This window comes from Filicampus tigris, chromosome 10 (genome assembly GCF_054856515.1).
Source record: "Filicampus tigris isolate MCC_2025a chromosome 10, RoL_Ftig_1.0, whole genome shotgun sequence".
NCBI lineage: Eukaryota > Metazoa > Chordata > Actinopteri > Syngnathiformes > Syngnathidae > Filicampus > Filicampus tigris.
Genome location: NC_141226.1, coordinates 10,129,936 through 10,154,835, shown reverse-complemented (window position 1 = coordinate 10,154,835; position 24,900 = coordinate 10,129,936). Strand labels below are relative to the sequence as shown.

The following is a 24,900-nucleotide window of genomic DNA, read 5'->3' as shown; positions in this document are numbered from 1 at the left end:
AAATAATGTATCAGGGGGTAAATGTGAAGGAACCCAGCAAAGGAAAGCAGTGAGCCAAGGCAGAATGAATTTGAGGATTTCTTTTCAAAAACACTGAAAGGCAACCACGCCATGTGGAAAAAGACACAATATTAAATATTAACAATATTAACAAATATTACAAATTGTAATAAGTCCGCTGATAGTGTAGTGGTACACACGCCTGAGTTGTGTGCGGGCAGCGTGGGATCGATTCCCGCTCAGTGACAGTGTCTATGTGTGCCCTGCGACTGGCTGGCGACCAGTTCGGGGTGTAGTCTGCCTTCGCCCATTGACGGCTGGGATAGGCTCCAGCAACTCCCCGCGACCCTATATAGGATAAGCGCTTTGGAAGATGACATGACAAATTGTAATATATACAATATTAACAAAGTCCCAAAAATCAAGATTCAGATTCAAGAAACATAAAGGACACATGACAAAACAGAAATGCGCCTTGCATAGCAATGATGTGACAAAGAATGAAAGATAGAAGGGAATTAAATACAAATGAAAAAACAGATTGACAAGACTATGAGGCACACCTGAAATGCAAAATATCCTTTATAGATGGTACATTTCTGAAATCCGTGCGTTGCACTGCATTGAATGTAGTGACATGATGTCAAGCTGGGTAACAATGGCCCCCGCGCACGTCACTGCCGAGTTTTTATTATTTACGGCTTTGCCCTGTTATTTTGCTATATTTGTATTTGTCAATAATTGCTTTGCTCTGTCTGCGTGCGAGACTCCGACGAAGTTAGTTTTGTGTCACCTCTTTGCATGCAGCCGATCCTTTTATTCAGCTGCCTGCATGGAAATTGGGTTGTGCGTGATCTTCCAGCTGCTTCGCCTTTGAAAACAAACAGGTTGTCTAATCCGTCACCTTCTGTGATCTCTTAAACTTCCCGACTTTGCAAAAAGTAAAAATGGCAAAACACCTTTTGGCTTGAGTTTTTTTGATAACTCAATCTACAGCCGCGGACAAATAAAACAAGCAATAACCAAAGTAACCTTTTCTCAAATGCCACAGCAGAGGCACTTGACTTCTTACCTTTGTGCACAAAATAAATGGCGTTACTTCTCTGTCTTCATCCTGGAACCTGCCATATTTCTATGCTTTTGTTTTCTAACAAATTCAGCAAGAGCCTCGGCCAAAGGCGGGCTTTAGCTATGCCAGCTGAGCCAGAGACATTTGGAAGACTTTTTAGTGGGAGATAAAGTCGCATCCAAGTCCTTTGTCTCCTACTCGAGATGCTTTTAGAGCTTGACTGAAGCTTTGTTGTGGCTAATCTATCGCTTGCCTTCAGCCAGTCCATCCCTTCCAAACAAACTTTGTGTCATGTTTGGGTTTTTTCAGTTTTGTTTTCTCAGTGTCTCGTCGGTGATTGTGTCCACCTGTGTGTATTCCATCCCCTAGTGCTAGCCAATCAGCTCCCTCCTACCTTGTGTGTCTCGTCCAGGTGTTTCTCGCTGTCTCGTCAGTATGCCTGTATTTAAGTTCCTAGTTTTCATTCAGTCGTTGTTGGATTGTTGTCGCTGTCATGTTTATTTTTTTGTTTCTCCTGGTGTTGTGTTTTGTTTTCTATTGTTTCTTTGTTATTTTGTGTTTTAGATTTTTCAAAACTTGTTTATGCTGTTTTTTTTTTTGTTCATAAATATTTTCTTCGGTACGCCCTGCTTTGGGTCCTCTAACGTGCAACCGTGACACTTTGCTGTTTTAATAGCTGCTTTCCATGAGACTGAGTGAAGCAAAACAGGAATTTGTCCTGCGAGTAGGGGAGGTTCTGCAGTCGATAATACAAGCATTTTGGGTTTTTTTGATATCTGCTGTGCAAAGACCACCTATTGTGAGCTCTGATCCTCTTAGCGGGCTTCTGTCAAAAGAGCTAAATTTACCCGTATTGGTGATCCCTGCCCACACAGAACGAACAAGATGTCAGGAATATGAGCAACCTCACTGCCTGGGATTCATTTTACATTATGCGCAAGCCACCCCGATGGTAATGGCTGCCATATTAACTCATCTTATTAAGCAAAGCATCTAGTCAAGTAGAAATAGGAACTCCCAATCCAATAAAGCGGTCTTATTTTTGTTATGCAAAGCACAAACTGAAATAAGAACCCTATTGAGTTACATGATTTTATCTTCATCGTGGTTATACGTGGCTGGAGCGTGCATGCGCCTGACTCTGTGCTCCTCGTGTGTGTGCACTGCATACTCATGTGCTCGCCTCCAGCTCCGGGCTGTGCAGTGAATGTATATGCGCTCACTGCAGTCAAACTCCAGTTAGTAACGTTTGCCCTTGCTGCAGCGTGGATGGACACGCACCAGTGTTTGTGTGTGTATATGCGTCGTCGGCATACGTGCGTCGTTTCCAGGACCATTTATTATTTACCATTAAGTCGGCGTGTGTTTTTTCAACAGCTATTTGTTAGTTGCTTCGTCCCTCCATTTGTGAGCTGTGCATTCATCACACCCGCCCATTATCATATAAGCTGTAACTCACTGCAGCCAACGATTGCAGCGTGTCTGCTGCTAGCAGCAATTTGGCTTTAGGCGGAAGGGCCTGATTGGAGGAGAGGTCTGAGGGGAGACGGAGCTCTCGCTGGCTAGACTCCAGCTCTGTCCATCCTATTTTAATTACCTACGGCACCCTCCCTTGGGAATATCTCTCTTCCTTCTCTTTCTACAGTTCCCATCTTTTCTTTTTCATCTCTCTTCTTTACCTCTTTCACTCACCATCACTAATTTGCTCTCCTTTGCCTCACTTTTCTTTATCACCCGCACACAAAACAGGCGAGCACGCAGCTGCGTCAAAGGCCTGCACAGGGTTAACCTTGCATTAGCATATAAATGACCCTGTAGATTGAATAGCATTTTAGGATATTTAACAGCAAAAGACAGATTCTTTTCTGTGTGATTAGAGCTGCTCTGAGGAGACAGGCAGCCACTTTAGGGAATATCGTCTTCAACTTGATAAGATAAAGACTTGACACAGTGTTCCCGTTGCTGGAGAGAGTGCAATTGTCTGTCTGTCTGTCTGTGTGTTTGTGTGTGTTGCAGGCTTTCTATTATATTTGTAAATGAGCGCATGTGATCCGGTCTGGGAACAGAAATAAATATGCGCATGTTCTCTTTCTTGTCTTTAAACAATGCAGTTTGACATGATGTGGGCGCTGGTGGCATTGTTGCAGTCCGGGGGAGATCTTTGAAACCACAATTCTACCCTGCTGCCCAGTCATACAATCACACATGCAACAGCCAACTATTTTATTTCATCCAAATAGATAGTCTGTATCATCGCATCAGTTCTATGGAGGTTAAGAAATTGACAGTAGCTTAAATGCGTTCAGGCCATTTCATCAGCTAAGCTATATTTGTATACAATACTGGAACTGTGTCAAAACTGAAAGTTCTTATGGGAATTTTGATACAGTTCTTGTATTGGATCTCATTATATTGTGCAGATGTGCCTAATGACACGACCAGTCAGTGAATGTACTTATGCTCCCATACCATCCATCTGAGCAGGAGATGTATTTATTTTTAAAGATCCTGCAAAGTGAATTCAGACATTGTTTCTAAATCTCTTACACGTTTGAAGATGTTTCCTGAATACAGTGGTACCTCTACTTACGAACGTCTCTTCATACTAACAGGAAAATATTGCCTCTTGTTAAGACATAAATTTCAGGATGCAAAAGGTAAAAATACAGTATGGGCTACTACTTGCAGCTCCAGAGTTTCCTGAACGCAACATACTCAAAGCTGCTCTGCCATTGGCTATTACCTAGCATCTTCCTGGCATCCCATTGGCTAAGAGGGACCTCTACCGTTTGTGTCTATATGTGTAGATAGACAGGTAGATAAGTATATATGTGATAGATATGTTTATGCAGCGTCCTCGTCATTCGCCCCTCGGGCCATGAGGTGTTCCGATAGTTTTATGTGAATTAGAAACGAGGAAAAGAAAAAGGAGAAAATTGGTTTATTTGTCCATAAAAACAAAGCAAGAGATAATAGAAAAGTATCAAAAAGCGATGCGTATGGTTGATCTCCCCAAAGAATATGACCGTAATGTATTGACAGTCGCCACGTTATTAAATCAGTTCTTCACAAAACACCGGGCAAAAAACACTTCTGAGAGAGAACATGAACCAAAGAGGACAAAAAGCGATGAGGATGGCAATTAAAAGGTAAACGACCATCTTTTTTTTTTTTTTTACTCTATTCTTTGTTTTTTTACATTATGCACACCTCTCATTTATTGTGCAATAATCTAATTGTAACATGTTTGTATTTGTTACATGTTTTGATGCATTTTTATGCTTTTTAAAACATTGATGTCTGAATATTGGGGGCCTTGGAACGGATTAGGGCATTTATAAGGAAAATGCGTCTCTACTTACAAAATTTTCTACTTAAGAAATTTCTTCCAGAATCAATTAATTTTGTAAGTAGAGGTACCACTGTATATGTAAAAAAAAAAAAAAAGACAGAATTGTATAAAGTTCAAACAGCTTTTCACCATTTCAGTTTTCTAGATTTGTCTTTTTTGGGGGGCTATTAATGCCCGCCAAGTGACGCATTGGGCGCCCAGCATGATGCCTCCCCTTGCCGACTATATAAGAACTAGAGCACCTTCGCTCACATCGGTGGTTATCTGGTGCAACTGTGAAGCGAAGTTAGCTAGCTACCTATATCTACACCCCCAAAGTGGAAGTTGGTTGAAGTTGGTAGACGGAAACGCTAACGGAGGCCCGTTTAAAATGGTAGGCGGACCGGCCTATAGGAGATTTCTATTTGGTCCGGCCGGACAAAAAGGCGGATAGACGGACGGCGGAAGGGTACCACGGCTGCAGGCAGAAGGCGATAAATGGACTGGTAAATTTTTGTAAAATACCCAGCTCCGGTATACTGTACACATTTTTAGAATACTTCGGTTTTAAAGCTTGAATGTTCTAATTTTTAAGTGAAGCTTTTTTATGCACATCTTAGCTGTGTGACAGAATGAGAAATGTTTTTTTCTACTGCAGCAAAGTGGTCATTTGGACTTACTTGAATTAAATGCATCTGTGGTCAGACAATACGGCACTATGAAAGTCATTCTGGATTCTCTTAAATGCTCCCTTTTCCCATAGGCTACTGTACATTAGTGTTCAGTAAAAGACTGCTGCAAGTTCATTAATGAAGCTATCTTGCTATAGCGGGATGCAGTTCTGTGAAGGTGACCCACTTCTCCCAGTTTAGCCCATGTCTGTGTTTCTACCCTCAGGCCATTTTTACTTTACTCAGGGATTTAACCTGCTTACTGTCCTCTAGGATGGGGTGCGTTCCAAGTTAGAAAAAGTATTTTCATTTTCTGGAACTTGCCTGTTCTTTTATCAGATGTTACTTGAGTTCATGTGTGTAGTGGCTGTATTTGTGTTAGCTTGAGACAGTGTAATTTTTACACTATATTTTAATTTAGTTTTAACTAGTCTTTTGACTAGAATTATTTAGTTTTAGTCATGAAATTAGTAATCTGATTGTATTTCAGTTTTAGTCTAATTTTAGGTCGACAAAAGTAAAGAGCAATTTTAGTCAACTAAATTGGTACCGGTAATTAATTTAGTCTATGTTTTTCCTTCATTTCAACTTTTATACAGAATGTGTAACACACATATTTGTAACTGTAACTGAAACTTTGTTTCAATGAAAAATGTTGAAGTTACAATATTGTGCCATCTTAAAACTTAAAAATTTGTTTTCAACTGAATAAACGCAAAAAAAAGAGCTTGGGAAGCTAGCATTGACAACAGATCCACTTTACCACAGTGTAATACACACGCAATTATTGTCCATTCTCCACAGTTTAATGCTACAACAACGTCAGCAACGGCAACAAATTTACCTTAAAGAACATCTCAGGTTGCACCTTCTGTTGATGTTGCTTCAGTTCAAATTTGCCGTATTCTTCCCACAAATGACCATTCCACATTATTTACACTTCATCTTTTTTGTTCATCGAAATGGGCCCAAAAGTCCTTTCGTGACTTTCTACCAGCATTATATTATATAATGGATATTATCTCTGACTTTCATCATCGTATCTATCTCATTTGTCTACTGCTTCCGGGTGACGGGTGACTGCTGAAGTTGGCCTCTGATTGGTTCACTCACTTCGTCCCATCTGTTCCATTTTCTGAGTGATTTCTCCTATACCCGCGTATGTTTCCTTCTTCTGATTGGATTTCGTGACTGATTTTTTTTGTATTGTCTTTTAATCGTTGACCAGATTGTCAAGTTAATGTAGTTATCGTTATCGTCTCAATGAATGGCTTCTATTTTAGTTTTCGTTTCATTTTCGTCTGAATTAAAATATTTGTGACGAAATAAATGGTGAAAAATTTTAGTCAATGAAATTAACACTAAGAGATCATAAGTCATGCCAATAGTATCTATGTAAATGTAACATTTTGCTCTTACCTCTGTGCTATTTGCTTTTCTGTATGTTTGATGTACTGTTGTCAAATCATCCATAATGATTGCCAATGTGTGGACAATGTCAAGAGAAAACACCCTAAGCCCATCCCCCTTCTTCTGCTGAGAAAGTGGGGACCCCCACCACCTCATGTCTGTATCTCTGTACATGAACAGTCACATAAAGGCATTTGCACGCATATGGTTGTGCGCCCGTATTTGAGTGTGTGCATAGGCGTACATGTGCATTGTGTATGTGAATGAGAGTGAACCTAACATCTTTGCTTTTACATCTCCTGCAACAGAGCTTCCGAGCTTTGCTATCGGTTGCTACGGTAACAAAGGCAGGAGTGAAGTGGCTGCAGCACCAGAGCGCAAGAGACAGTGAAAGGGAGAGCTTTTGCCTGTAGAGCTAATCATAACCTCAAATTGAATGCAACAAAAGAAAACACATTTGGGATGCATAAGAATGTCATCTCGACGGACAACATACTGCAAGCTTCTGGAACGAAAGGTCACTTTATTGGGTACACCTGCAACAACGTATCCGATGGATGGCTTTTGAACGATATAAAGGCTCATGTGAGCTGTATCTATAGTGAAAGGTAAACACTGATCCATCCATTTTCTTATCCTGTCAGGGTCACAAGTCAGCTGGAGTCTATCCCAGTTGAATTGGGGTGAGAAGTGTGGTAGCCCCTGGCCTGCTCGCCAGTCAATCACTCGGTACATGTAGAAAAATAAACATTCACACTCCCATTCACACCAACGTACAATTAAAGTCATCAATCTAGATTTGTTGTAGAATGTTTGAGGAGCTGCACTATGTGGAAACGATTTAGAGAAGGAGGAGATTGTACCTGAAGCCACTGACTATGAGGCACATGTGCTGTCCCTGAAAGGCAAGCATGTTGTAGAATTCTGTGGAAAAATCATCCCTGGCCTACATTTGTAAGTTCGAACACAGGTCTAATTGACAATTGAGACAGATCACCATTTGTCAAATAAATATGATGAACGGTTCCCTAAAACCGAATTCAAACATTATTGATACAGTATTGTTATGGAATTCTGCCAGGCTCTTTGACATGAGAGCCAGATAGCATACAAAACCACAGTCAAACATGGCACCTGTCAGGTGGTTAACCATCCATTTTCTGACACCATTTTGGTCACATAACTCTTAACAGCAAGACCATGAACCTTGATTTTAACCTCAATGGTCAATGCTTGGAAAACCTGTAAAGTGATCACAACAGTGCTATGTCATGCATTTTGGTTCAGTGGGGACTTACCCGCTGAGCAGAAAAATCATGGCACAAGTCGGGTTGAGCATCGATAACTGGGAATCGAGTGGACCCGGAACCATCATTCCGGTTCTTCGGGAATTGTTCAGTTTTTTATAATGTCGGTGCTAAGTTTTGATTCCTAGTTAGTCGCGCGGATGAAACTCATACAAAGTAGGAAGGATAAAAAAAAAAGTTTTTGCATGGCGCGCAGCCTGCCCTGCCGCTGAAGCTGCAGCGCAAATGCACGGCAGCTTGCCCCCACCGGATGCTCCTCTTGGTCAGCCCCCTCCGCCCGTTCCAAGCAACGGAACGTGGTGAAGACTGTAGACCTTCGCCAGGTCCTTTCCGCAGATCCGCCCAGCTGCGGCGGCTACCGGAGCCCTGCTTGCGACAGCAGTTACCCTTCCCGGAGGTCAGCCCGGGCCGGCCCGGTGGGGTGCCTCGGCCGGCGCCTAGCCATAGAACTGGTGCGGATCTGGAACCTAAGTCAGAATTGGCTAAATACGTCTAAGCTAACATTGAGCCAACAAGTTCAACTGGAACTAAAACAATGAGTCAACACAAATGCACATATCCAACTAATATTTAGCTTATAGCATACACAGCTGCAGTATATTCATACATACATACATAGATACATACATACAGCATATGGTTCTATAGACTGCTTGGATTAGAGACATTTTCCTTTCTTGCCCTTAAAATGCGGCGTTTTGATTGTCATATATTTTTTTCTTTCTAAAGAAAAAGGTTAGCCTTATCAATTGGTGTTCAGTAGCATGCTTTAAGTAACTGCTACATTGTTCTATTTTCTTGAGTTTCTCAAAAATAAAGCTCTTATAAAAAATAATTTAAAAAATATATATAAAAATAAATATAATGGTTAAAAATAGCCCTTTGAGTAATTCATAGTAAAGTTCACAAACAGTATAAAGTTCATGAAATCAAAGAACAGAGAAGTTCATACGATTTGTCCAAAAATAACTCCTCTCTCTCTCTCTTTTTTTGTTTTTTTTTGTTAAGAATCCAAACCGAGAATCACTAGGAAGCGGAATCGAATCAAAGAACCTGAATCGGAACTGGAATCGTCCAAATTCAAAGGATGCCCAATCCTAGTCACAAGGGTATTTGACATGGTAGCCAGATCAGAAAAACAACTTAGAATCCCGTTCCATTTAGGCATTGTTAAATGAATACTGTGCCTTTCTCATAATGAAAACTGGACATTGTAGCCTAATTTTTAACACTCTGCAACTTTTCTATTTAACTTGGGTACAGAGCCTTATCAGGCATGGTTCATGGTTATTTTACAGTATGGCGCTAACATCTTTTGTGACTAAAAAGCATGAGTGACTGGTGCATCCCTTTTACGTTCTGTTGGTTTGTGTTCCAAGAGGTACTGCTGAGGTTGCCCAAATTTATGTATCATCATGGACAGTAAAAGTAGCCAGTACAGGAAGAGATGGAGCACTTGTGTCTCTGTTTTACAGGATGAAAACATATTGATCTTGTTCAGCGGCCTTGTCCAAAAAATGATCACATTCAACCAGCACTTTTGTGATGGGATTATAGGTAAATATGATATCCATCATGTTGTTGAACAGTGTAATAACAATGATGGATATTTAGAAATTCTCCGGACGCTGCTTACCGCTTTGCAAATCCGTTATGGTGATAACAAGTGCATGCTGGACATAATGAAATGGTGCTGTGTCCCAGCTGATGAGAAACAAGCATGCGCAGATCCTGAGAAAGTGTGAACAGGTGACCGCACTGCTTCTGACAACCTGCTGATCGGTTAATGATGCAAGTATTAGCAGGTGATTTGTTAATAGTTTGCTTGATGAGGCGAGATTGCACTGCCAAGCTGTGTGCATCCCATGATAACCGTGTCAGTGTCACGCCGTTTAATTCAATCACACCAACACGATCTGACACATACTACACAACACGTACTTCCTTCTAATGGCTGGCCCGGCTGCCTTCGCTTGATTTTATGATACTGGTTTTATGATCCTCATTGCAGCTGTGTTAAGTGCCTTTTGCTTTCTTCCTCAGAGCTGCCCCAACTGAAAATATAAAAACCCTGTTTAACAAAACACAGAGGGCCTGATTTACTAAGACCCCAAATAGAGGACACCAAATTGCGTGTTCACTCTAAGAGATTGTGCGTGCCGTTGGTGGATGTAATGGGCGGGATCTTCTGGGATTGCAATTTTTTAAATAAAATCCTAAATAGAAGGCACTAAATTGCATGAGCACTCTAACAGATTATGCACACTGTTAGTAACAGGTATAAAAGTGGTGTTAACGGCCATATTGAAAAGAAGGTTTCACACTTTTCACCATGGAACACTCAGGAGTGGACCACAAGGGCAAAATGAAGATTAAAGTGATGGAATTGCAAGTGCTGGTGGAAGACAAACAAACATATTGCTATGTTACATAAAATATCGGTTTGATAATTTTGGGGGACCAAGCCAGGTTTTGTTTGATTGACCTCATCCCGAGTTTGTGGCAAAAAGGTATGCGGTATGACAATGAACCAACACAGACTGAAGCAAACCAGGGAACTGGGTTAACGAGAAAAGGTGAATGTCAAACAGAAGACATGAACAAGATAACATGAAACAAAAGTCAAATCTAATCAAAACAACACAAAAGTCAACAAAACCACAACTTAGATGACAATGGCATGACTCCTACCTATGACTAGCACCATGTCACCTCTTAGATCAGGGATGTCAAACTCATTTTTGTCATGGGCCACTTTGTAGTTACGGCTTCCCTCATAGGGCCGTTTTGACAGTGAAACCAAATACAGTGGTACCTCTACTTACGAAATGAATTGGTTCTGGAAGAAATTTCTTAAGTAGAATATTTTGTAAGTAAGTATTTTCTCATTGTATTACATACAGTATACGCAACAAATTGGTAGATTACTAGTTTCGAAATCAGATGTCAAGGATAACATCTTGTTCAGTTATCGTTCAAGTTAGTGTAAAAAGGGTATCAAAATATTATTGTTATTTATTACACATGAGAATATGAAATTTTGGTACAGGTTTTAGCAAGGGTCATGGAAATTGACATTACTCACGGGCCACATAAAACGATGCAACGGGCTAGATCTGGCCCCCGGGCCTTGAGTTTGACACCTGTGCCTTAGATAATTTAGGAAAATTGCATTTCTGAATAGACAATATGTCGTGCTAATTTTTGTCTCTGGCATTTCAAAAATCTTAACATGAGCGGAAAAGTCCACACCGTCTCTTCTCATTTTGCCTGCGCTCAAGTTTACCGCTACTTTTGCACGCACAACCATTACCCTGAGCAGTGCTGTGCTTGGTGATTAAGAGCCTTTGTCCTGGTGCTATCCTTCAGTTTCTACTCTGCAATGTTGGCCTTGACCCAGATCTAATGGTATACCTCATGCTTCGATTACCTCAGTCAATACACACTGTAATGAGGAGGCTTCATCAATGATCTCCTGAAGGTTTTTGTGGCTTGCATAAGGACATTATTGTATGAAAATGTATGTATGTATGTGAGTGAAAGAGGAAGGCGGGAGTAGAAGGGGAGCTATGCCCAAATGTAATGTGACAGCGCTACTCCATTACCACATGATGCCTAATCTCAGAGGAACACACGCTTCATTTGACTCCTTTTTAATTTCGAACATCCGTCCTCTCAATCCATTCAATGTAACGGGATTTCATTTTCGTATTATGCGTCAAATTTGGATCCCGCCCATGAAATGGCCATAATGAAATGACAGTGCCAGACCGGCGAATCCTGATGGAGAGTCGGATGAAAAGACCCTGCACCTCCCCTCAGGCTTTACCCACTCTATCAGATATGGAGGTGGTTGAGAGATGTCAAATCTGCAGTCTCCAGGCTAGAATTGTCCCTGGAGCTTTTGCATGCGAATGTGTGCGTGTATCAGCGTGCGTATGTGTGTCTGCTTGTGATTACGTGTGAAGCGCCCATCCCATCCCTGAAGTCTTCAAACAGCTTGTCGCTTCTCCAACTGCTGCAGGTGAATGCACATCCTATTTATGGATGCATATTTTTCATCTGAAAAACAATTCCTATCACCGTAGCAACAGTCACCTGGTGTTCTTTAAAAGAAAACTTACTGGGTGAATTTACTGTGTATCACATGCTGAGAGAGTTTGAAAGCTTACAATAACAGGAGGAGGAAGCAAAACGAATCGAAAAGAAATACGTGATGGAGCTGAGGGAAACGCGGCTTTCGGGTTGATTTGATATACCTGGATCGTTTTTATTTGTCACATTATTTCTTCAGTCACCGAGCTTTCTTTCTGATCATCAAACTGCACGTGTTTCACTATTTGAGCAGTGTTGTGCAAAGTATTCTACCCCCGATGCTCTTCTAGTGGTCTTGTTTTTCTTTTCTTTGCTTCTCTTCATTTGTCCTTGTCCATTTCTAAGGCTTCTCCTGTAAAAGGCAATTCAGTTTTACATACCAGCTGGCTGCTAAGATTACTCACATTCTAAAGAAACAAATGCTTTGGAAATAGCGATTCTAGTAGGTCTGTGTGCGTTTCTATATTATTTAGTGTAACGTGCGGGACTTTTCACAGCACGATAGCTTTGACCTGTATACAATTTTGGCCATAATGTAAATAAAATATACAAAAAGATCTGAAAATGTTACACCGTTAGTGTCAGCGATACTCTGTGTTTACGCTGCATTACTGAAAGTGCCAGGGTGTTAAGTTGTGTTCAGAGGCAGGGCAAAAGTATTGGAGCATACATCTCAATTCTATATAGATAGATTCTATTTGTTGGAAGATATTTTTGATAATTCTAAAATGAATGAAAACAGTGTCGGAAAATGAGTACATTTGAGAGTAAATAGAAACAAGATCATCATTACGTCAGTATACAGCGGTGCTTTCGAGATACAAACTGTCATTCAGCTGATTTTTTGCTTTGATTTGCAAGCAAACATTTGAGATATGTAAGATGTCAATGAATTCAACAAGAAGCAGTTTGGTGGACTGTGAACAGTTCTTCAAAAAAGATGCTTTAAGCTGTTTAATGCGACTCCCAGTTGAAGTTTGCTATCAAACTAAACATAAAACAAATGGAATTACACGTGGTGCGTTTAAAACAACCACATAGGTTTGCCTCAAACTCCACTATTTTGATACAAACACATTATGAAAAATGCCATAGATGGGCCATCAGTGTCGAGGTGCCATAACCCATTAAGCGACAGATGTTTGAACACAAACAATGAAGCAATACATGTAGACATAATATTACAATACTCAGGGACACATATTCTTTATCCTCTGCAAGGAATGACTCATATTACTGTGGCATACTGAGGAGTTGAGACAGGCTCCTTGTACAGATGTACAACATATAAGCTACAGTATCTGTATTGTACTGCCGCCAGGTGGTCAAGGCAAAATGTCCATTGAATTGAAGCAAAAAAAATGTATCAAAACGGATTCATTTATTTAAATTCGAGGTATTATGTCATTATTGTATGCTTTTATAAAGTACAGTATTAAACAGTGATATTTTTTTTATTAATAAATACATTACAAACATTTTTGTTTGATAGATTGATGGCATTTCATTTCACTGACAAAAATGATTTACAAGCTCCTGCATGGAAAGAATTAAACTTGTATCTAAAGGCACCGATGTGTATACTTGTTGTGACATTTTTCTCATGTCAAATAGTGTATGGGTTCGGAAAGGGCCCAAGTGCGCAAAACATGGCCAGTGTGTGTGCAAGCACTGCACATTTGCCATGTAGCTCTGAGAAAGAACCTGTGAATCCGACACACAAACCTTCTGCCCCTTTTTCCCTCCATTTCTACTCATAAAGGGAAGTTATCCACTTTTGTGGCCGATTACCCAAAGTAAAGCCACCATATGTTCACGTAGAAGGACCATCAGCGATAGGAACATTACCATCCAAACTGGCTTTGTAGTCTGTGACTTTTTTATCCTGTGGTGTGTTTTATGACTGTGAGAATCCTCTTCTTTTTCAACACTTTGACAATGGGCTGACATTTCTGACAATAGAGCTCTATTACACCAGAAAACAACAATGGAAACACATCAGCTTCCTGTCAGCTTGGTGGCAGCAGTCACACCGCTGCACTTCTGACCCTGTCGGCACACATGCAAATATGCACACTCACGCGCTCGCACACGCACCCACACAGAGACTACACACACTAGAGGTGGCAAAAGTACTCATACTCTCTCTAGAAGTAGAAGTAGGAATATATGTGTGTAGCCATAACATAATAATATTGGGCTGTAGTATTGGTGTTTTATTGACAGCTGACAGTTGAGCAGGACGTGGTTTCAGCACATTCAGCAAGCACACCCACAGCATTTGTTGATTATTCATGATTTTGAAGCCTCATTTTAAATATTTGGCGTTTTTTAAGCATTCAAATTTGGTAGGGTTGTTCTCTGTGGTGTGTCAAATTTAGAAGATATTTCTTTTCACCTTTCAGCAACTTCCAAGTAAATGTAAAAAAGCACTTATGTCGCTTATTGTACTTATTTTCTCACTCACTTGTCACTAAGATTTATTAGCAAACCTTATTAGCTTCAGGACATAAAGCAGAGAAACTTAAACCCTGAATCGCAATATAATTTCCTGGACTAACCAAAGCAGGTAGAACCTGTTTCTCAAAATGCAAATGGAAAAAAACCCAATAAAAATAAATTCTTACTGTTAGTTATACACAACACCCATTTTGATAACTCGTCAGAGTGGGGGAAAAAAATCACTCTTTCATTAATTCAGTCTTTAATGCAATGTTTTATGCTAACGCGTTCTAATAGCTTTGCTAACCATTTAGACTGGGTTGATAACAAAATGCTTTATTAGCAACAACTGATAAAAACACATTTTACCAGTATAATTTTCAGATTATATTGAGAATTTTGGGACCAGTTTGGGACTGGTACAAAATAAAACCACCTAAGTCACAAATCATTCTTTGAGCCGACAACATCTAACAATCCCCTTGAATAAGGCACCGGATGGCTCGCTTCTCCAAATTTATTGCATCATCATCGTTAATGCTAAAAATGTAATGTACAGTGACAAAGTATTTCTATATCGTCACACAAACACACATGCTTCCTGGCCTTCTCCTTTTTACTGACCAACCCAAGTGCATGTTTGTTGGAAAATGTACAAAAAAAAAATGATGTTTTTTGTTCTCCTCTCTCCGACTTTGTTAACAGTGCATGTATTCCGCTGCCATGGCAACAGTGGGTCCTCTCCTCACGTTTTTTCTCCTACTGCTTCATCTGGCTGATGGCTCATTCCCAGAGGAGCCCAGTCCACTCAGCTACGTCCCTTTGGAGGGTATTTGTCCTTGTGTGTGTGCGTGTGTGTGTCGCATTGATGTATGGCCCCACGATAAATGTGGAAATTGGGGGTCAAAAGTCCCAGCCTTGGATTGGGTTTGCATTACAAATACACTTGGACATATATTCTATTTAGATGTATAAAGCTCACCTTCGTGATGCAAAATAATGAAAAATTGGAGGCGGAATGAAAAGCAAATAGAATTGTTTTGGATTTCAAATGATGTGAAAATAAAGGAAGTGAGAGACATTTTGGATGGGCGAAAGAGGGCTCGGGTTAGAAAGAAAAATGTGAGGAGACCTGAAGAGATGGATCGCTTCATCCATTCCCCCTGACCTGTAGTCAAGGACAATGAGACATTTTCCCAATCAGTCTCCTGATGATGAGCGTTCCGCGTCTTCCTCTTTGAAACTTTGGATCACTCTCTTTGAGACACTTCCTTTTTTCGCCTCATCTGTATTCTCTCATTAGGAGAAAGGAAGCACTAATATTTTCTGACTACAATAACGATCACAAACTGTTGTTCTCATTAGAGCGGCCTCTAAAAACCTTCAAGAGGATTTAAATGTATTTATGGGCTGTACTACACAATAGCCTCTGCTTTTTAACACAAAAGCATCATGACATCAATTAGGGTTGTATTAAATGGAACTGTTTGAGGTTCGCTGCAGTTATTCTCAGTAAATATTCTGTAAAAGGGAAAACTACTGCCCTCAACCATTAAAAGGGGAGGTAGCAGTGTTAAAATTGGCTTCACTTGAGTAATCCACCCCCAACCCCCCTGAGTTTTTGGCCTGAAGTGCATGAGAAATGATTGACACCTCATCAGTCACATTTTGTCCCCGACTGGTTGTTTCTTGGGCGGGGAGGTTCCTTGCAAATCAAATTAGAACCCCAAGATGATTTTTTTTTTTTTTTTTCCCGTTTTATTCATGTACTGCAGGTCATAGTGAAAGGTTCAGCTCTTGATTCTTTTCCCCCTTTGAGTCCTCAACATTGAACTCTTTGGACTTTTCAGTGGTGAGAAGATATCCAGTGTTCCTGGGCAGAGCTCACCGTTCAGCACAGAGACAGGAGCTGCACATCCAGACGGTTCTTCAAGTCAACCGAACACTCTACATAGGAGCCAGGTAACCAACGGCAACCGCCTCCAACTGTGTGTGACTGATGTGCCACATTCATATTTTTCATTTGATGCTTCCATCTGCTGTCACGAAAAAAAATGGTTTTTTTTCTCTAGTTATGGTGGATTGAGCCGATTTTGACACTTCACACAATACATAATGGATTTTTTCAAAAGGATTCATTTACAAATATAATGATGCACAGATGATTTATATTGTTTTTACAATGTGATGTATATGTATGTATACAGTGGGTAAGGAAAGTATTCAGACCCCTAGAAGTTTTTCACTTTTTGTGTCATTGCAGCCATTTGCCATAATCAAAAAAGTTCCGTTTTATTTCTCATTAAATTACACTCAGCACCCCATCTTGACAGAAAAAAATCTGAAATTTTGGCAAATGTATTCAAAAAGAAATCTGAAATATCATATGGTCACAAGCATTCAGACCCTGGTGCATTTTAATGAGTAGAAGCACCCTTTTGAACTAGTACAGCCATGAGTCTTCTTGGGAATTAAGCAACAGGTTTTTCACACCTGGATTTGGCTTCCTTGCAGATCCTCTCCAGTTCTGTCAGGTTGGATGGTGAACGGTGGTGGACAGCCATTTTCAGGTCTCTCCAGAGATGCTCAATCGGGTTTAGGTCAGGGCTCTGGCTGGGCCAGTCAAGAACGGTCAGAGAGTTGTTCTGAAGCCACCCCTCTGTTATTTTAGCTGTGTGGTTCGGGTGAGAGGTTTTCTTCCAGGATATCTCTGTACTTGGCCATATTCATCTTTCCTTCAATTGCCAGTCATCCTGTCCCTGCAGCTGAAAACCACCCCCCCAACATGATGCTCCCACCACCATGTTTCACTGTAGGCATTGTATTGGGCAGGTGATGAGCAGTGCCTGGTTTTCTTCACACATACAGCTTAGAACGAACACCAAAATGTTCAATCTTGGTCTCATCCCGCCAGAGAATCTTATTTCTCATAGTCTGGGAGTCCTTCATGTGTATTTTGGCAAACTGTGCAGGCTTTCATGTTCCTTGCACTGAGGAGAGGCTTCCGTCGGGCCACTCTGCCATAAAGCCCCGACTGGTGCACGGCTGCAATGACAGTAATTTGTGGAACTTTCTCCCATCTCCCGACTGTATTTCTGGAGATCAGCCACAGTAATCTTTGGGTTCTTCTTTACCCCTCTCACCAAGGCTCTTCTCCCACGATTGCTCAGTTTGGCTGGACGGCCAGGTCTAGGAAAAGTTGTGGTCTTCCCAAACTTCTCCATTTTAGGGTTATGGAGGCTACTGTGCTCTTAGGAACCTTGAGTTCTGCAGAAATTCTTTTGTAAACTTGGCCAGATCTGTGCCTTGTCATAATTCTGTCTCTGATCACCTTGGGCAGTTCCTTCAACCTCATGATTCTCGTTTTTTTCTGACATGCACTGTAAGCTGTAAGGTCTTACATAGACCTTTCCGAATCAAGTCCAATCAATTTAATTAAACAGAGCTGGACTCCAATAAAGGAGCAGAACCACTTTCAGGAGGATCAGAAGAAATGGCCATGTGAGTTAAATTTGAAGGTCATGGCTGCCAAAATGGCTATATATATATATTAAACACCTCAACAGGAAAATATATTGCCTCTTGTTACGAAAGAAATTTCAGGATACAAAAGGTAAAAATACAGTATGGGCTGCTACTTGCAGCTCCAGAGTTTCCTGAACGCAACATACTCAAAACTGCTCTGCCATTGGCTATTACCTATCACCTTCCTGGCATTGGCTAAGAGGGACCTCTACCGTACGTGTCTATGTGTGTAGATAGACAGGTAGATGTGTCAAACTCATTTTTGTCATAGGCCACTTTGTAGTTACGGCTTCCCTTATAGGGCCGTTTTGACAGTGAAACCAAATACAGTGGTACCTCTACTTACGAAATTAATTGGTTCTGGAAGAAATTTCTTAAGTAGAATATTTTTTAAGTAAAGACGCGTTTTCCATGTAAATGCCCTAATCCGTTCCAAGCCCCCCAATATTCAGATGTTTATAAATGTTTTATAAAGCATAAAAATGCATCAAAACATGTAACAAATACATGTTACAATTAGATTATTGCCCAATAAATGAGAGTTGTGCATAATGTAAAAAAAACAAAGAATAGAGTAAAGAATAAAAATGATGGTCGTTTACCTTTTAATTGCCTGTCCTCATCGCTTTTTGCCCTCTTTGGTTCATGTTCTCTCTCAGAAGTGTTTTTTGCCTGGCGTTTTGTAAAGAACTGATTTAATAACGAGGCGACTGTCGATACATTACGATCATATTCTTTGGCGAGATCAACCAAACGCATCCCCTTTTCATACGCTTCTATTATTGCTTGCCTCGTTTGTATGGATTTTCTTCTTTTTTTCTTTTCCTTGTTTCTAATTGACGTCAAACTATCGGAACACCTCATGGCCCGAGGGGCGGATGACGAGGACGCTGCATAGACTTATCTATCACATATATATCTATCTACCTGTCTATCTACACACATAGACACATACGGTTGAGAATGACAAGGGATATGTGTGTGTGTGTGTGTATATATATATATATATATATATATATATATATATATATATATATATATATATATATATATATATATATGTTTGTGTGTTATATATATAAATACTGTGCATTTACTGTGCATATTCATGAGAACAGGCCCCTTAGTCAACTTAATACAGCTTTCATTTTTACCTTGAGACAAATCTGTTTGAAAAAAAAGGACGGTACTTAAAAATGAGTGCAAATACATTTTACATGCTTGTGCCCCTTAGGTTGTTAAATTTACTAATTAGTAAATCTGGGTTGTTTTCCCTAGATGTTCATGGGATGAGCTAGTTTGTTTTGGTCGATTTTTTTTTCAACTGCTGAATGGGCCTCTAGTTAACATTCATGAAAACAAAATGAAAATGAAAGGCACGAATCCAAAGTAGTTTAAAGCATTGTCCTGTGATTCATGAAAAATACTCAGCATTGTGAAGGACAAACACAATAGGCCAGCAAAACAAACAAAAAAATACAACCGAAGAAAAGTGCCTATGCCTTTACACCCAGTTATGTTTTTGTGTGATTGTAGAGATGACTTATATCGGGTGGAACTGGACAACATGGCAGGTGATGAGATGTTCTACAGCAAGGTAATGGTCATTTTGTTGCACACTCACAAAACCATTATCGTTAATGATCATGATTGCATAATAAGTTCTCACTCTCTTTTCGACAGAAACGGACATGGGAATCCAACAAAAACGACATTCGAGTGTGCCGGATGAAGGGGAAACATGAGGTATTGTGGTGAGACATAGACATGTATCAATAACATTTGTGTGTACACACACAACAGCTGTTACAATGATTATTTTTGCTTGTGAATTCATGTTACTGCATAACCAGCTCATTACTTAATGCAAAACCAAGATCAATGAAATGCTACCTGAACTAAATCAAAAACTCCCATTAGACTTGAAAGCCATTTTTGCCAGAGCCTCTCGGACTAGTGGGATAGTGTAAAATACGAAGCGAACATCATTAATTATATGAAAGAAGATTAGATGGGATGGTAAGAACGGATTGTGGCATCTTGTTAAAAAAGCTGCAAGAGAAAGTTGTTTACAGGAAAGACCAGCATGAGAAACATTGCTTCGGGGGGGTAACAGTAAATGAAATCAGAGGCAGAGCGCTGTAGACAGTGACGAGTCATGCATTTGGTACCTGGGCCTACTTGGCTGACTCCATCCACCTCTTAATGCCACCACTATCACGCCGCGTCCACTTGAGTAACCCACTATATAAAAAGAGTTGCGAGCCTTTGTTCGCATCAGTGGTTATCCAACGCAATTGCAAGTTACTCAGTTATTATTACTAGTCTCATTTCTAGCACTACATTGTGCAGTTAGCTAGTTAGCTGTCCATGCACCCTGAGCTTCCCTAGATGCCACAATTTACAGAATAGCTTGGTGTCGTTATTTAAATACAATTTTCAATTTAAATTGGATTCCCAAGCAAGGAAGTGACGTTGCAGACCAACCCACCACTCTTCCGACAGACCAAAAGGAAACCGAGGCTCAAGCTAGCTGGTGGCTAGTGCCTCGCATGCTGCGGAAAGCCCAACAACGCCTGGGTGGGATATATTTCAGCTACCGGGGACTTTAAGCGGATATATTTTTGGGGCTCAAACATGTAACGATGTGTAGGCATTAGACAATTGCCAGACCGAGTACCATTCATGGTGTGGTTTCACCAAAAGCATCTGAAAGCAACAACACCTTGATTTTTCATGATTTTAACGCATAATTTTACATATTTGGCGTTTTTTTAGTCATTCAAATTTGGCAGTATTGTTGTTGTTATTCTCTCTGGTGCGTCAAATTTAGAAAACATTGACTTTCAAACTTTGAAGAAACAGTCCAGTTGCTAATGTTAGTGTATTGGGCTAGTACTAGTGATTCTGAAGGGCTATTTTGGACCAAAGAAAGTCTAACATCCAACACATACGTACTTGGAAGCAGTGAGCCAACACTATTGGGAACAAATTGATACAATTTCATGGAACAAATGTTATAATTTATGTTATAAACGTAGGTCAGAGCTTCTAATAGTGTTTTGGATAGCAAAAAGGCCTATGCTGGCCTGACCTCTCACCACTAAGGGATGATGATGTTTTCCTGGAAGAACAAACATTCCATAGAAAGGATACTAGAAGGAATGTAGAACAACCAACAGAAATAAAGATGTCAGAGGTTTTAGCACAGTTGCGAGCATTAATGTGTCAGTGCAGTAACCTTATTGATTTTGAGTGCCACAAACAAGATGACTGAGGCCATTGCTTGAAGGTCAAATCAACACATGCCACCGCCCTCATATTTTTCAGCTATAGTCATGTGAGTCATGCATGAATTCCTTTTGAGTGATTGTATTTGTTGCAGTTGTATTAAAGAAAATAATGATTGATTTAAAAAAATATATTCGGGAAGGGTTGCTTTGAGTGTGGATTCTGAGAAATAAGAAAAAAATCAAGCTCAGAATGGATGATTGTGCTGACTTATATTAGATGAGCTGCGAGGCTTTTTCACAGAAGCAGTCAACACAAGCAGGCAAAAAAGAAGCACAGGATGATTTAGTATTGTATCCTGAGGCACCTTATTGGAATGGTGTTTGTTGTAGTTATTAGAAAAATATTACACAGCAAGTTTTCAGTTGTGTAGCATTATAATGTTTTGGCCATCTCATGTAGCTAGATAAGGAAAGTATTGGAAACACCTCACAGGCTGATAAGGACCTTACGTTGGATTTAATTAGGTTGTGCCAGTGAGCTTACGTTTACTGGTCTGTTGGTTTCGCTTATAGTACAAAGACTCGGGGGGAAATTTGTATGGGGTTCTCATTAATCCATCTTCTTTATCCTCAAGACTAGGCACAGGTGGCAGCATAGTCTCTCTGTTAAAAGGCTGGTTTGATCCCTATTGTACACATGCTTTCCAAGCCATCTAATGCTACATGTGTTGAAAGTTTAATTTTGCTCCACTGCTCCTTCAAGTCTTTTAAAAGTGTTGTAAAATCACAGAGGTTAGACGTGTCGAGTTTCGTCTTCCCTAGTCGTCTCATTAATTTTAGCTCCATCAACAACCCTCCACCTTGAAGACAGCTACAGAGTGTGGCTGAGAGTGTTATTTCCTCTCAGGATTCTTTTTCAGATTTGTTCTCTACACTCCACCATCGTTTCTACCAGAGGTGACAGAACTACTCACACTGTGTACTTAAGTAGGAGAAAAAAACTCTGGTAAAAGTAGTAGTCCTTATTCAAATACTTTGCCTGTGTAAAAATAAAAGTACAAAAGTAAAACTTAATTTTTGCTGTCATTTATATACAACACCATTTTTTACTTTCACCACTTCCATATTGCTTATGCTGGGTAAAAAAAAAAAAAAAAAAGGACACACAGCAGCACTTTGATATACAGTAATCTCTCGCTACTTTTCGGTTTGAGTTTCGCGGCCTCAGTGCATCGCGGATTTTCAAAAAGTATTCATCAAAAAATAAAAATGAAAAAAATACAGGCAGCCATATTGCAGAAAGACATAGTGTTTCAAAGAGATAGTTGACTCAGAGGCTTTGTACATACCAACGGGCAGTACAAGGCGCGTGATTAGTTCCCGGTGCGAGATCGACGAGAGCACGAGTGGATTTATCCTGTGAGCTGGTTGACTGAGCATTATCGCAGCCTCGCCCGGGATTTCCCTTCTTGTGTCTCACCAGTCTCGTCCACGCTACAAAACAAATGGCATTTTTGAACAAAGTTCTGTTTGATAACTCATAACGTTATTCAAATGTGCCGTTTAGTTAGTCAGAGTAAAGCTGGATAAATGTTCAGAAGTTGTGAGCGGCGCGTGCTCAGCCACCGACGATAAAATGTTTAAGTGTTTGTTCAAGTTTATCTTAAAACAGCTTACCTTAACTAGAATACCGTGTTGCATTTTATCCAAAGGTCCTTGTTGATGTTATTGTGCAAAGCCAAAGTTGCCATGTTTACTGCCGGTGACAGAGCTTCTTCCTCGTAGTCTTAAAAGAAGAAGACGGCGACAACGAAGAATAAGCAGCCGCACCAAGAGCAGAAGTAATAAGACTCTTTAGCTTTGTACAACAACAATGAGTGTTTAAAAGTGCATTAATACACCAGTATTGTACCTTTGGGGGCGGTTCTGGTCCCAATTAACCACAATAAACGAGGGATTACTGTATAGTAATTAATCCATGTCTTCATCACATTGGATTACTGTATAGCACTTTGGTTTGGAGTCAGCCAGTCCTCCCTCAAACGTTTTCAGTTGATTCAAAATGCTGCACCCAAGATCTCAACAGCTGATTACCAGTCTGTCGGTTTTCTGTGACGTCATCATTCGTTGCGGTTGACAATTTAAGAAGCCTATCTGACAAAGTAAGGAGTAATAAGTCCAGATAAATGATATCAAGTAACGGGGAAATAAACACACGACACGGTAGCTCTGGGCGTAAGGAATCAACTTTAGTCAACAGACAGTTTATATATCTTCACAAGTGACATTTATCTCATGTACAAGGACGGCAATCACCCTTGAGGCAGGCGGCAATCACCTATGAGGAAGGTAATAAAAGCATTTTTCGTACCAGTCATATCCCAGTGGTTGATCCTGACCTCGTTCAACTGAGCCCAAGTTAAGCATTAGTTCCCTCTCCAATATAATTCTCCCATTTGGGAGTAACTCAATTCCCAAACCACATGCATCGGGATATTAGATGTCCATTCAAGAAACTACCAAGGACCCTGTATCTACCATACGTCGTCAACCAAGTATGTATTGGACATTTGGTTTCAGGGTTGAGTGAGCTTAATTGGAGAGAGAACTAATGCTTCACTGTTGTTTTCACTCTGAGTTTTCAACCATCCCTTCAACTTGTGAAGCCATTCTTTTGTTTATTGTATGTTTCTGCAGGGAGAATGCCGTAATTTCGTCAAGGTTCTGCTCCAGCAGCACGGAGGCCTGTTTGTGTGCGGAACAAACGCCTTCAACCCGCTGTGTGCAAACTACACTGTTAGTAGCCATCAAATCTGTCAGCTGGTCTTTGTGTGTTTATCTGCTTGTTCTGAAGACATGTCCCTGTCCTCCTGTTGCAGAGAGATACTCTAGAAATGGTGGGAGAGCCTGTGAGTGGTATGGCGCGCTGCCCGTATGATCCACGGCACGCCAATGTGGCTTTATTTGCAGGTATTATTTGGAATTTTGAGCACACGAGCTGCAAACACAATGTTTACCTGTACAGATGATTTATAGTCACACCTCTTGCTGAATTGCTCGTTTGGTTTTAATCTTCCTGACCTTGTCCTATCTTTGCATCACCTTCCCCCTTCCTCGTCTTCTTAATCTTTCTCCGCTCATGCTCTTAGATGGAAGTCTTTTCACTGGCACCGTGACAGACTTCCTGGCCATCGATGCCGTGATCTATCGCAGTCTCGGCGACAGTCCCGCCCTACGGACGGTCAAACACGACTCCAAATGGTTCCGAGGTACCTTATCGGAACACAAACACTAGAATTGTAATCTCACCATGTCACATAAACTGTATTTTACTAAGTGTCTCATTCCATTGTCCTTGTTTAAGTGAAGATTGAACTAAAGGCGAACCAGATGAGACATTTTTGATGAGAAGAACTGTCTTCAAATTGTAAAAACTCCTTCATATAAACCCAACCTTTATCGAGCCAAGGCGCATATTTTACATTGGAAAAAAGTCTCACACCATACCACCAAATTAAAAAAAAAATCACAAACGTATACACTGTTTACAAATAGTGAAAATGTGGGAGTAATCGATGCTTCCACTAAAAAGGTTTATAATAGCCAAGAGATGGCACAAGGTGGCGTCAAAGTGTTACTTTTCTATTAAAGAGTGCTATGGCTGATGAAGCTACTTCCCTCACTTCAACATAGATCCTTTGCATCAAGATGTCAAAGATGGCACCAAAGCAGTACTTTTATATTCGACAGGGCTTCGTTCCGAGCACGAAAGCAGTGAATAAGTTAACCAGAAATAAATCTGTGAACAGGGGAATTC

At 40.4% G+C, this 24,900-nt stretch overlaps 1 protein-coding gene across 1 annotated transcript in view; it reads left to right on the top strand.

Annotated features, from left to right (window-relative positions):
- LOC147140779 (semaphorin-6B-like) overlaps nt 1–24,900 on the top strand; it is a 50,699-nt gene that overhangs the window by 7,652 nt on the left and 18,147 nt on the right. Inside the window, exons 3-9 of the mRNA XM_086043574.1 lie at nt 15,031–15,154; nt 16,176–16,287; nt 19,387–19,447; nt 19,534–19,596; nt 23,781–23,879; nt 23,963–24,053; nt 24,233–24,352. Of these exons, the coding sequence (XP_085899700.1) occupies nt 15,034–15,154; nt 16,176–16,287; nt 19,387–19,447; nt 19,534–19,596; nt 23,781–23,879; nt 23,963–24,053; nt 24,233–24,352 (667 nt within the window). The 5' untranslated portion in view covers nt 15,031–15,033. The remainder of the gene's footprint in view (nt 1–15,030; nt 15,155–16,175; nt 16,288–19,386; nt 19,448–19,533; nt 19,597–23,780; nt 23,880–23,962; nt 24,054–24,232; nt 24,353–24,900) is intronic.